The sequence below is a fragment of the Melanaphis sacchari genome, unplaced genomic scaffold, assembly GCF_002803265.2.
Source record: "Melanaphis sacchari strain LSU unplaced genomic scaffold, SCAv2.0 Contig40_pilon_pilon, whole genome shotgun sequence".
NCBI lineage: Eukaryota > Metazoa > Arthropoda > Insecta > Hemiptera > Aphididae > Melanaphis > Melanaphis sacchari.
This window is the reverse complement of record NW_020271264.1, coordinates 1,747,785-1,762,164: the sequence shown is the minus strand read 5'-3', so window position 1 is coordinate 1,762,164 and position 14,380 is coordinate 1,747,785. Positions and strand designations below refer to the sequence as shown.

At 30.3% G+C, this 14,380-nt stretch overlaps 1 protein-coding gene across 1 annotated transcript; it reads right to left on the bottom strand.

Moving 5' to 3' along the window:
- Positions 1 to 395: 395 nt before the first annotated feature.
- LOC112597326 (microsomal triglyceride transfer protein large subunit) lies at positions 396 to 9,687 on the bottom strand. Its single transcript, XM_025343323.1, has 15 exons — positions 9,035 to 9,687; positions 7,109 to 7,318; positions 6,890 to 7,042; positions 6,648 to 6,807; positions 6,421 to 6,572; positions 6,201 to 6,361; positions 5,967 to 6,130; positions 5,774 to 5,895; positions 5,519 to 5,676; positions 5,132 to 5,395; positions 4,697 to 4,928; positions 3,892 to 4,110; positions 1,537 to 1,691; positions 859 to 1,026; positions 396 to 704 (listed from the first exon to the last, which is right to left on the bottom strand). The coding sequence occupies exons 1-15, from the start codon at positions 9,317 to 9,319 to the stop codon at positions 560 to 562; spliced, it is 2,748 nt and encodes a 915-aa protein (XP_025199108.1). The 5' UTR covers positions 9,320 to 9,687; the 3' UTR covers positions 396 to 559.
- Between the last annotated feature and the right edge of the window lie 4,693 nt (positions 9,688 to 14,380).

The window sequence follows — 14,380 nt, the reverse complement described above, 5'->3', positions numbered from 1 at the left end:
AAGTACGGAATTTCGAAATATTATATATTTGAAAATTATAACTTATATCATACTTATCTGTTATCATAGTTAATGGTTATAAACTATATAAAAAATCTAATTCCTAAAAATTTGTTATTTGAATCTTTGATTCTAACTCTAGAATTCACTTAAATATATAATTATTTATAACGTTATAACTTATAAGATAACATCCTTTCCAATTAAAAGTTCTATAAACGACATTGATTATAATATATACGAACGTCGAAGTTAGGTTAGATGAATGATAATTCATAGTAACTCAAGTAATTGACAACTGTCAATTATCTTATCAAATATTAACATTGTTCTAAAACGTCAATGTTTGATGTCCATACTAAAATTTTGGAGTGCAAAAATAAAGTTAACACAGCTTCAATAATAATTAATATATAATAACTCTATAATCCATATTTCGTTCTGAATTGTCTGTATATAACAAAACTTAAAATAAAAATAATTCAGTCGTGTTTTGAGGTAATTACATTAATAATAAATATTATTTGAAATATTTCATTTCTGTGTATTATTGAGCAATTCACCGAGAATGGATCGTATTACAAAACTCATTGACCATTTGATTTAGGGCGAACGTCCGTCCGGAAACCGGATGCGTCCTCGTCGTGGTCGTGTATGACTTGTGGGGTAGCCCGTGGACTTTTTGATTTTTGCTTACGGTCGTGCTAAAATGAAAATTATTTGATTAGAAGGAAAAATATATGCATAATACAAACATAGTAGGACTGAGTCAAAATATATGCTTTAACAATTGATGCAAAGTGACTCGAATAATGAAAATTGATGTCTGTTTAGTATTATTATTTATTATATACTCACGTCACGTTTGTGTCCACGAAAACAATTCGCATGCATAGAACGATTTTTGTTGCGAATTCGGCTTCACTGTGCATGTGTAGTAGCCCTTCGGTGATTAGAGCAAAGTCTACTTCATCTGTCACCAAGTCTGTATCCAGTTTTAATGACCCCTGAATGCTTACTCCACCGCTGCGTAAAAAACAGATTAATATAATGTAAATTAGATGTATGCGGTAATTCAAAATTAATAAATTTTAGTGTAAAATAATAAAATAAAATTTTCATTGCAACTCATTTTTAAAATTTAATCATTGTAATTGTAAGAAATACACGGACGTATTTTTTATTTTATTTACTTTTTTACCGGCGAAGGAGTTTTAGTTTTAAAAAAAATATCCAACACATGAAAAATAGGCAGACTGCAGTTGCAGCTGATTTATGTATATGACGATACAATTACTTTATATTTTTCGAGTATACGTACTATCCTCGATGTCGGGTATTTATTCTTAGTAAGTAACCTATCTATATTATAAAAATTAGAAATAATTGCACAACTATGATATGCTTTATTTATTTAAATGTTTTTATTTTGTATATTCTTAATAATTCAACTATTGAGCTTTTAAAACGTAATCACAAATAATGTACAATAGTTGTAGTATTTTTAAAAAAACTAAAATCTTTGGTCATTCTTACTTTTTTTCGATTACCGATTGCGCGTTTTTGTTCCAAAGGCTCATTTCTATTTGACCCGATATGTCCAATGACAAGGTTCCTTTGACGTTCAGCTCCGCCGTAATTCCGTTGCTCAGCGGCACGTATTCTAGATGTTCGATCATTTGAGATATTCCCTGCGAAATAATATATTATTTACAAGTTGAAAATATGAGTCAATTACGAAATATTAAGAAAGATCCAGAAGAAATTTAATAAGTATATCTATGTAAAAATCATCTGTGCACCTATTGTTTGAGAAAGTTATATAGGTTTTTAGGAGGAGGAGGGGGCTTAACCCTTATTCGCGGCCTTAATCGGTATTCATTATTCGTTTACATTATATTAGATATCTTTAAGTAAATATCATGGACGTCCTTAGACATTTTTCTAAGGAGGGGGCAAAACTAATTCAAAAAATAAATGAAGATTTTTTTATACATTATTATGTTTGGTCATTATTACGAGTACATTAAATTATTACAATTAGGTAACAAATTTAAAATTCTAGGGAGGGGGGGCAAGTCTTCCTCCTCTGGAGATGTCCATGGTAAATATGTTATATATAATTATTATTATCAACGTTTTAACGATTTCCGCTATAAAAGTTAATGAAATAAATAAAAAGATTTTCACGGATAGGAATAGTTTTCTTTTTTAAGCATATGTCACAATAGCAAACTTTAGAAATGCCTTAAAAAAACTAGAATTGCTCACAATACTTGGAAAAAACGACATATTTTGGATTTTATCTGGGCAAACCTGCTTGTGACAAACCTAATTTGGAAACATTTTTAGTGATTTTTATCATAGATTTTACTATAATAATTAATGACCACGTGTACTGACTACCACTGAGGACAGCGAGTATTAAATTATGTTAACTGATGGACGATTACAAAGATTATTTTTTTGTTCTTGTAAAATCAAGTGTATTATAATGAGCTGATACAATTAATGTAAATAGCTAAAAAACAAAATGTTTTGTAGTTTCAAATATTATAGTTCCAATATGTGTAATAACAAATGTTTTTTTTTTTATTGGTATTAAAAAATAAGTTGTTCCTAATCGCAGTTATCTACAAAGCAACAAATAATTAAAATTTTATCATTATATTATAAAATATATAAATATAGGTATCACAAAAATGTTTTGACGTGTTTTTATAGCTAAATACACGATGTTTTTTAATTCTTCAAACTAACATTATGTGTACCTAATGCTACTTTATTTTTACTATTATTTATACCTCCTACATATTAATTATATCCATTTATATTTGAACAATAATATTCATTTTATCGTTTTTCATATGTAGCTAATATTGTTCAAGATATACTAAATAATTACTGTTTGTGTGCGATAAGCTCGCTGACTTTATCGTCGCCCTCCTCCCCTCTTGTATATGTGGCATCGGCGCCTTTGACTTTGACCGCTGTTAACTTACACTCACTTGTTCGCTGGTCTCGTACGACATCGTCGAGACGTGGTCGTAAATGTTTTTTATAACGTGCGTGCCGTGAACCCTGGTCCGGGTGTGCCGTCTTGTTAATGTGCTGTTATTGCCGCGCTTTACATTAATACATATACATATATGTGAACATATATCCACCTACTATTATTTGGCTGTGGAGTTCATTAATGGGCAGTTTATCTACGGCGTGGTCCATACCGGTGTTCTGATCTCACACAAGCGCTTTGGCCAACATCCGGGTCGTCGATATTGGTGATATTCGTATATATATTATTATTGTTATTTTTATTATTCATTTTGTCATATATTGATGTCTTTTTTATGTCAGATTATTTGGGCGCCCTAATTTGTTACTATTATTATTATTATTACTAATTTATTATCTTAATATTTATATTATATACTATTGTAGCACGACGGTGCGAAAAAACAAGTTCTTGTTCGTATTATTATATTTATTATTTTTGGTCACCCGTCCCTTTTACAGGTCACCATATTATTATAGTTGTTATCGAGATAAATTTTTGGGTATTATCTTCCCGAGTATATATTTTCCTTTGTCATCACCATTTAAGGCCAACCGCCACCCCCCGCAGGAGCCTTTGTGGTACAAATATTAAAAAAAAAAAAAAAAAACATGATACCTAAATTTTAAATTTTTAAATGGTTTTGCACAAATGATGTTGATTACAACTATAGGTATGCTTTAGCAAAAGTTGAAATATGGCGTTTTATCGAACATCGTAGACAGTTTGCGTTTCGTCCAATTTCAGCTTTTGATCAAAATATATAATTTATAATATTATTATATAACTTGCTGCTATAAAATAATGCTAAAATATAATATTCCACAAGCGGGTACCTGAATGATGGGTGTTTTGTCAGACCCGGTCCCGGCCCAGACGTGTCCCATTAATTGGCCTTGATTAGAAAACATAATGAATGGTCTGATGTGTACGCCGAATATGATCAGTTCCAGACCAGCCGTGGCTGGTAAGTTGGCCTCGTCCGATGTATCCTTTTTGCCCGAATCGTCGTAGAGCGATGTAAAGTACCCGAGTCCGGTTGTGAACATGCCGAACTGAAACGATATTACTTTATAATAATATATCATATAGGTGCCACTTGATATAATATTCATAATATAAATAAATCGTAATCCGTAATCGTATAATATCTACATTAGTGTGTATGTCACATCCAACGTATACTAGTGTCAGATATATGTCATGGTATGCACATGCCATGGAGTTACATCAGTTAGATTAAAATGTTGAATACGTAAAATATATTATGTGAACTTTAAGTACGCGTGATAAACATTAGTGTACCATTCAGTTTGAAAAAATTAATATTAAAATAACTTGGAGCAAGTTAACTTGCGTCGGTTAAAGCACTTTTTTTTAATGTTGCCAAATTGTTTTTACGAGAATAAAACTTTGATATTTCATAACTTATTTTTTCAATTTTCAATAATTAAATAAAAGTTTTCAATTAAAAAAAAATATTTCGGTCGATGTGTAAAGCACACTTTTTACATTCTTAAAACCAGTCTACAGGAAGTAAGTATCTACTACTTACCAATATTTACGTCAGTCGTGCTAGTCGTTTTGATGTAAAGTTTACGGAGCTAGCAGAGGTCTTAATATTAAAATGAACGCACTTACACTACATAAGTCGTATTTAATGTTTTCGTGTTCCAAGGCGATGTCCACTGACCCACGTTTGGTCACTCCTGAGTATATCTGCTGAGAGTTTTTCACTAGTCCGGTGATGTTGTTGTAATTGATGAATTTCCTCGAAAAACACGACGACAAGCCTCTTTGCGCCATATTTCCATAGTGGTTTAACCGTTCACGAACCAATACTGTTCGCAAAAGTCTCGCCGAAGTCTCGTTTCTGGGAACCAACATCAATAAATGACCATGGTTAAGACTGACGGGTTTTTTTTTAGATATAGGTACGCACTCATCAAGACATATATTTAAAATTTTTATCATTTAGCTGTTGCGATTGCAAACATAAATGTTATCGTTATTATTATTATAATATATACGTCTAGACGGGCGTTTAATAGTTTAAGAACCTTTCAAATGCCTCACTGGTTAGCCATTTCCTTCAATAACTCCAATGCGTATTGCTTGATTTCATATCCCTCGCCCGGTGTCGCGAGCCACTTTATCACGTGTTTCAGGAGATCATAGTCTGGATTAGACTCCAGAAGTATGGCTAGTGCTATTGCCCTAGTGCTGCTATCTTGTTCTTTTACCAACTGAAAGAAAATTCTGTTGCAATATTTCAGCACTCGACTGTTCCACAAACTTGGACCGAACATTTTAATTGTTTTCATGGCGTACGCGCTAGTCCTGAAAACAACAGAGTATTTTACATATATTATTGTCTCTATAGTATAGTTGCCGCAAAATTATTGTTCACGATAGGTTTGCTCCTTAGACCCCCCATAGAAAGTGTATTCTTTCTGTTATTACATTCTGTTTCCGTGTTGTGCAAAGCTCAACAGTACTTCAATCGATAGCGGATGTTTAAGATTAGACAACGCTCTGATATATGTTAGTATGCATTCGTCGTCGTCTAGTTTACATTTTTCCAGTTTTTCCAATGTCTTGACGACTAGTTCGCCGCAAAGCTAAAATTAAATGTGCGTATTTTGATGTATTATGATTTATGGTACACTAAACGCGATTGAATTATTATAAATTCGATTAATGACCATATATACTCACGAGAGCATTTGTATCTGTGTGATTGTAACGAGCCAAACGACTGGCCATAGCTGTCACAGTGTTAAACAAAGTGTCCATTATTTTTCTATTGGTTAGTTTCTCATCAGATATAGACATTAAACCTTTAAAAATATTATTAGGTCATAATAAATTCAAAAGCTATATTTTATTCGAATAATTAAGTCTATATTACTTTTAATGATTTCTATTTTTGGATTGAATTTTATTGATGCGCTCCATAAGTATCTTTCTATTTTTTCATCACTTTTAGCATCATCAGTAAAGACTAGAGTTTCCATCGAGGCTTTATGTGAATTTTCATTTAATGCAGCTCCTAATAAGTCATATAATTGAACTCTAAAAATAAAATAAATTTAATTAAAAATGCTTGTATAAATACATAATAAATTAAATTAAAATGTCTCACATTATATTCTCATTTTTTTTATCTGTCAATACTTTTTTAATAGTTTTTGTGTCACTGTTTACAATAGCATCTATTACTTTGATAGCACCAAAAGCCGATTTAGACTTTCCCAGTTCTGAATCCAATAAAGAGTCGTGGTATTTTTTAACCACGTCGCTCAACTAAAAACAAAAAGTTCACATCAGAAATGATTTCTTTTATTATCTATTTGGTTTCTTACTTTATTACACGAATTGTAATGTTTACAATTTTTAACCTCGTGTTTAGGACTTAAATTTTGTTTTTCAAGTTTCAGTTTGAATTGTTTTTCTAATTGATTAATTGCTTCTTCAAAAGTATTAGCTTCGATGATACCACCATTTTGTTTGGTTTCTATAAAATAACGTTATTTTTTCGGTAGGTAATTGATTATCACGTTATACTATTGAAACTTATGATCAAAAATACCTATAAATTTTAAATGTTGTGTTGATGACACTGAAGCTCCTACTTCATTCATAAAGCTAGTAGAGAACTCGTGATTTTCGTCTAAAGACACATCAATAAAAGATTCGTGGTTGTATATAAACGAACCTTCACGTTTTGAACGTAAAGTTCCTTGCCAAATCTAAGTGAAATACATTATTTTATTGAAATAAAAATGTTTGAATTAAGTCAATGTAATATTATAATCACAACTTTTATATTACTTTGTCAGGATGTTTAATTTCAGGTGGTAGTGTTGTTGGTGAAACGCACCCCTCAATTCGTTTTGAAATACTATTTTCATTTATTTTACTGTATGTCACGTTACACTTTCCGAGAGTTGAATATTCTACAGTATGTTGGTTTGACAATTGAAACTAAGGAAAAACAAATAATTATTATTATTACCTAGTTTTATTAATTTCTTTATTTTTTTTTTGTACCTGAAAGAGACCAGCGATTCCTTTTTTAAAATTTTCTTCAGTCAATGAATTAACAGAAGAAATATATAGGTTTTCTACATGTCCGTTCTTCCAGTGCACAAAAAATGGTTGGTCTGAAAACCTATCGATCCTCGATTTACGGTCAATAAATTGGCGATTAATATCGTTTTTTGATTTCTTGGACCACGTTTGAAATTTGAGTGACTTAAACTATAGCAAAAAATATTATTTATTTAGATAGAATATGGGTTTAGTTTCCCCTAACACTCGAACTGTCATAAAACTTAATAGGTATATCATATTATTAAGTTTTAATTTAAGTTAAAAAGTAGTTAGATAAGCTAAAAACTGGAATCATTTGTTGGAAATAAAAAAATAATAATTTAATTTAAACACAAATATTTTAATTTTTACAATAGAAATTATAATAACTAATATGGATAATACGTATATAATAACTACGTTTAAAAATAAAGTACTAATAATTAATATTATGTAATATTTATTTAGAAAAGTTAATTAAAAAATTTTATTTAAAAAAAATTATGATAATTTAAATTTAATACGCAGAGACATATTCATATTTTCTACGATACATTATAAACTTCCATAGTTAATAAACCTATTTATTTAGATTATAGAATCTTATGAAATCGCGTTTAGGCATCCAAGTTTACAATTAACAACATAGTTGTACCACAAACCACTACGAGAATTTGACGATAGGTGTTCTTTTTTTGTATAAATTATGTACAAGTGTAGTAGTTAATATGTACTTAGTTCCTACCTACTATACACTTATATCTTATTTGTGTTGTGTAATATTAAGATTTTTTGACTTGAATGTTTTTAAAAAAACATATATTTTTAATATTAATATGAAATCATAGTAAATAATACTAATATTCGTTAAGATCTTTAAAATATATTGATTTTAGCGAATACTTACACGACGACAGCTGTTAATAATAAGTTATACTACGATTAATCATCACAATTTCACGTCACTAACGATTTTTACCAGCTAATAGTATTTTACTGGAAGAAAATACCGGTTAATCAAAAAACAGGTATAAATACAGGTATTCTCCGAAAAATATTCAATATTACAGTATATCGAAAATATAATATCATTGAGTGCATCGATTTTCAATAAAACAAGTTAAATCAAAATTTATTTTTGTATCAGTTGGTATCTGAAATGAGACTTATATCCGACTGAAGTATTCACGACAAGAGTATAATTTGGATACCAAAAAAAAAAAATAAAAAAAATAAATTCTGACAAAATCGAAAATATAGAACAAGCAGAAATACTATCGTAAATTGACTGGTTACTGATATTATTGATAATAGTATATATAAATATACAGCCCCAGCCTTTTTTATTTACAGCTATATTTTGAGCGGGTAAGTGAAAACATAAATTAACTGTAATTGTGTTTTTTTTTTTTTTACTATTTATTCGGAAAATAAATTAGGAGACATTTTTGTCCACAGGTATTCTATTAGTGATTGCATTATAATTTACCTATTCAAATTACGGTAAAAATTAAGAAATGGACAACAATAAATGGTATACAAATTAGAACTATAAATAAGTATGTATTAAAGTTACAAAAACATAGGTAGTTATAAAAACATAGGTACCTAATTCTCAATGTAGAAGTCTTAATATTTTGCTATCATAGGTTTTTAATAACGTGTACTTATAGTTTTTTTTTTTTTTTTGAACTTTTCTCGAGACCCAAAAGCCTGCAGAGCTGTAGCACCGTTTTGGTACTTGCCAGGATATATCATGTTTTTTTTTTTATTTGCACGACATTTTTTTTCAAAGAATAAGAAAACAAATTTACCAGTTAGTAGTTAGTTATATTATACATCTTTTGAGATTTTGGAATAAACACTGTACCTATCAGTACTCACGTGTAGTCGCAACAGTTTTTCGCCGGCGGTTTCGGTGGCGGGCCAGAGACGCTCGACCGACAGTCGACCAACCACTCGGTGGCCGACTTCCGGGTTTCGGTTGTCTGCAGATCCACCGGCCAGCACGGTGGTCGTCGACTCGTATTCGTACCGAACGCCGGACGAGAACAGTCGGTGGCCGTCGTCCACCACTTCAGCCGAACACAGCATCGATGGCGACAGCGACAGGAGCAGCAGGAGAAGCGAGAACGCGCGGACCGCGTTCCAATCCGTCGAGGACGTCATCGGCGGTGACCGGGGGCACTCCTGCAGCTGATGCAGACGAACGGTTTTACGGATCACGACAATAACGATGACGAACAAATAATATTGAAATACATTTGGCGATAATATTAATATTATCGGTTTTTCGGTGTTGGTTGGCGAATATAATATAATATAAAATCATGTACGGAATTAAGTTCGATTATTCGCCGTCTCGTGTAGGTACAACAGATATAGTTTAACGGTTATATGTATTATAATAACTACCAATAACAAATATTACGTTGAACGCGCGTAAGAAAAACGACAGTCGAGACTGGAGACGTGATCAAGAAACACGAAACCAAACACGATGAACGACGCGCACGCACTGCCTTCGCGTTGTTGTTTTTATTATCTGCACCGGTACCGACGACCGGTGCGGCGTCTATAAATTATATATATGTATATGATATCATGTCGTTTACCTGCACCGTTACCACTACCACTACCGTAGTCCTGTCTGCTGACCATACAATAATAATAATATGCCATATTATTATTCAAGCAGTTACGTTTACGTATAAGAACGCGCTTCCCGTACACTGAACCCGAATGACGAGATGACGACCGCAATTGAGAAGCGTCCGGACTTGAGAGTGTATTATTTGAAGCCAAGACCAGTGGGGACGCGAACGTCACGGTCGCTCGTTTTGTTCATTAATCGACCAACACAGAGAGTCCTGTCGTTTTCCGTATTATTATTTGGGTAATAATAATATGTAGGTAACAAAATATCGGTATAATCCGATGCCAATAAGTCAAGTATATTATTAAGCTCTAGATATATGACTTGGTAATAAAGTGGAAACCTACCTGCAGGCTTTTTAATCGTATTGTTTCACGGTGTTGCGCGACATTTATAAAATATAAACATGATATCATGTCGAATTGCGGAAATATCTGCAGAAAAAAAATAGATATCTGTGTTTATTTTGATGCATATTGATATTTATTTTATAATTGCAACGTTATTCGTGTGCAACTCGTCCGCAATACTGGAGTAAAAGAGCAAGGTTACCTAGAACTTAATGACGTCGGTATACTGTCACCATCAACAATAAATGAAAAACTGTATGGTTTTTGTCTATATTATCGTAGAGGAAAAATTAATATGGATAGAATTTTTAAAACGAATGAGTTATTAAATAATATCTATTTATATTACTGTTTTTTAAATATTGTAACCGTAGTAAAACAGATATTTTTAATGCCCATTTTCTATTTTACTAGATATTTTTTCCGTAGACCAATGTGTTGTATATCAAGATATAAGTCGATTCTGCGTTTATCGTGTATACCAGTATAAATACCAGTTAGAAAAATATTGGGTTGATTACGTGCAAAATGTTTTTTCGAGACTTATTCAGTGATGTGTTTAGACTTTAGATGTTACTTTGGAGTCTCTGAGATAGTATGTATTAATGTATTATACTCATTTATGAATGTGGGGGACTGGATAAATATAATATAAAAAGTGAAAACAAATTCATTTTTTAGCCAATTATTAATCATCATTAACAATTTCATATCATACAGTAAAATTGATATTGTGCAACAAATTAACTGATTGATATTATTATTAATTTCTAAGTATATCAACAAATAAAGCAATAAATGCTTAATAGCTTATTTTCTCCGCCTGGTCACTAGACCTTTAAATAGGTACTTGGAGATCTATGCAACGGCATAGGTGTACAGCTTTCACTGTCTTCATGCTGGCCCTGCATGTAAGCTAAGGACTTGTATACAACTTGATAATTTTTCTTGAAACACTATAAGTGTTAATGAATTGTCACGGAATGCGTTGTGTTTTGCACCTACCTCTTAAAATTTAACTATTGTACTCAGTCTTGGATTTACTACGACAAAATTTTAAACTTAAGAGTTGATCGTTACATATTAGGTTAGAGGCAGTCTCCACATCTGCAGTACTTTCGATTTTAATAGCAGAGTAAACTTATTTAATATTTAAATTTTTATTAATTAAGTACTTATTTTTAAATACGGTTTAATATTATTTGGCGTGTGTAGATAAATACTTTTATTCTAGTATTAAAAACATGGATTTGTATTTTGAAATGTATTAAGTAAATATTTGATGTATTTGTTAACTTTTTAGTGATGCTAAAATATTTATGCTATTATACAAAGATAAATAATACATATTTAATTAGGCGGTTAACAAATTTTTGCATTTACACTGCCGAACGATATGCGACATTGCCGATATTCACGCACAGTGATGCGCTGTTTGTTTTTTCGGACTATTACCGGTCAAAATTACTAATGATATTCGTTATCGATAGTTAATGAATAACAAATATAAAATTATAAAATCATATTATTGTGTATAGTCACCACAACAGTTGGACGTTGGGAGTCAATTGCTATTCGAAAGGAACGCGCAACTACCGATGTTATTTAAAACGAAATCCTGACTACCTACGTGGTCGTTGATGACGTGTCTTGATGGCGGCGTACGTCTCCCGCCCTGCCACCGACAGCATTCATAGGTCACGAATCGTCGCCCGAACTGCAACTGCAGTTTGTTACGGCTATTAATTCACGGTTGTGCGTTTGTATAATATTATTATGACTATCTACAATTTGCTACTTGTACCTACGTAGTAATCGCGTAATCGAGACCGATTTGTTTCGATCCAAGAACAACAAATGATTACATCGTTTCTAGTTGCGTTTGGACTTTAAGCTTCATAATATTGTAAAATAATATTCATAAAATATTGTTTTTTAACGACATCTGGTGATAACAACATATTAATAGGTGCATTATCGTTATTATAATAATGTACTAGGTACTCGGACCATATTATATTGTAATTGGACGATGTTTAAAAAACGACTGCATAACTCAATAACTAAAATTTATAGTAACACATAATATTATAATAATATATTTTATTTGTATTAAAATTATTTGATGTTGTAACCATAAATAATAATTCTGTCTGATAAAATCATTTAAATTGAATAATATTATGTAGGTGAACTGTGAACGCGAACGTATAGGTACAATATTATCCACATGATAATATTATAGGCGTGAAACACGGTTTAATGTGTATAACTATTAATCGTTATCAGACCGGTTTTGACGAGCGACTCGTGATGGTATTTTTTAACGTGTACGTTATATATTATATTATAAATATAGATGGGTGTGCGTAAATCGAACGATGACGAAGGTCAAACATTTTTTTTCTTCTCTTAGATTGTCTGAGTCAATATATAGGAGTGAAGATGGACATTGAGCAGCGTTTGATCAAACGACAGTCGTCGTTCAGAAAAAATACATAACGTTCTTATTATAAAACAAGGGAAAATGAAAATTTAACATTAGACCTTTGAAACCCGATGATCAATGGTATCATACACAAGTGAACTCTTGAACCTAAAACGCGATAATAGGTATTTATACATTTTATGTTTAATTTAATAACAATTCATTAATACACACTACACACATTATACATTAGAATTTTCTATTTAATACTATTGTTAAATAATAAAAACTTTACTGATCTAACTATACCAACTACTAAGTAATTATTATAACGCTATAGTAATTCACCCAAATACCCAATAATGAACTCACTTTACTTCTTTAATAATGCAGTTGATCAAAATCTGATTTTTTGAATTTTTAATATGCTCGTAGACCATATCTTATCAAATTCTAGTGGTTTTAAAAGAGTATTATGGAAAGAAAAAACTTATGTTTTTCAAATGAGTACCGCTTTTTCTATTCTACTGAAAATTATTTAATGAATGATTTTCCTGAAAATGTTGAACGAGTAGCTATTGAGTTATTTAACTTTGTGTACATAAGGTGATTTTAAAACTTTTATTTTTAATATTAATTTTTAATCTATCAACATCTATATTTTTTAAAATGATCCAAATATAATAAATAAAAGATTCAATATTACAAATATTTTATATTTGTGTAAAACCATTTTTAAGAACTACTATTGTATTAGTATGAATATTTTAAAAACAGAAGAATTATTTATTCAAATTTTGATTTAGGTACTTCGGTATTTTAAAAAAAATTATTCATTGAATAATTTGCAGTATAGTTGGAGAAGTTCTCATTTGAAAAACAAAAGTTTGTATTGCCACAAAAATACAATCGTCCAGTATATTTAAAAATTCCAAAAATAAAAATTTAAATAAATAAATAAATTATTAAAAAAAAAAAAAATGTTACTTGGTGAATCACTCTATGTACCAATTGTAAATTTGTAACAAACAGTAATTATTTAAATAAAATAAATATTTAATAACTGAGAATTTTTATTGCATACTTGTATACTCTTTTTGTATAAATAGTATATTCATTGTGCAATTTCTAAATAAAAAAAATATTAGTAAATATAATAATTTAAAAATAAATATTGTTGGTCAAACAAACAAAGGAATAATAGTATTATATTACTATAGTTTTAATGTGAGCCGTCTTTTATTTTTCAACTGGAAAACTACTGTAATTATATGTATGTCTAAGTCAAAATGACACTGAAATACTGGTATTTTTAAAAATAATTTCTTATACGATAAAACATTAGTATGTTTTTCATTTTTTTGTGAATAAATAAGTAAATTATCAATTAATAATACATACATAGATATATTACGTACATTATTTTAGTTTATTATAATCGATATGTAGGAATGCTACATGAAAAAAAGGCACTACAAATTGTTCTAAATTATAAGTTATTGTTATGTAGTTGTCACTTGTCAGTTGTCAGTTATAATCACATCTAGATAAAATAGCTATAGCCTATAAGTATTACATTATAATATGATGATCTTTAATTAATTTACAAGAAATATGAAAATATTTGAAAAAAATTATTATTCGTTGTTAAATTCCGAACATAGGTATTTATTTGTGTAAATACCATCAGGCATCGGGTGCCAAACGTCTAAAGTTTTAATAAATAATTAGTAACTTCCTATAGATTATATTTTTCTGGTAACAAAGATTTTGAATTAATTGAGCAATAATCGTCA

Bases quoted from the DNA above. Each gene is read 5' to 3' on its own strand.
- LOC112597326 (XM_025343323.1), bottom strand. From the start codon at position 9,319: ATGACGTCCTCGACGGATTGGAACGCGGTCCGCGCGTTCTCGCTTCTC. The intron at 6,808-6,889 runs GTAATATAAAAG...TATTTCACTTAG, and splicing joins AAATTAAACATCCTGACAAA to ATTTGGCAAGGAACTTTACG. The intron at 4,929-5,131 runs GTGAGGCATTTG...GTTGGTTCCCAG, and splicing joins TTGAAGGAAATGGCTAACCA to AAACGAGACTTCGGCGAGAC.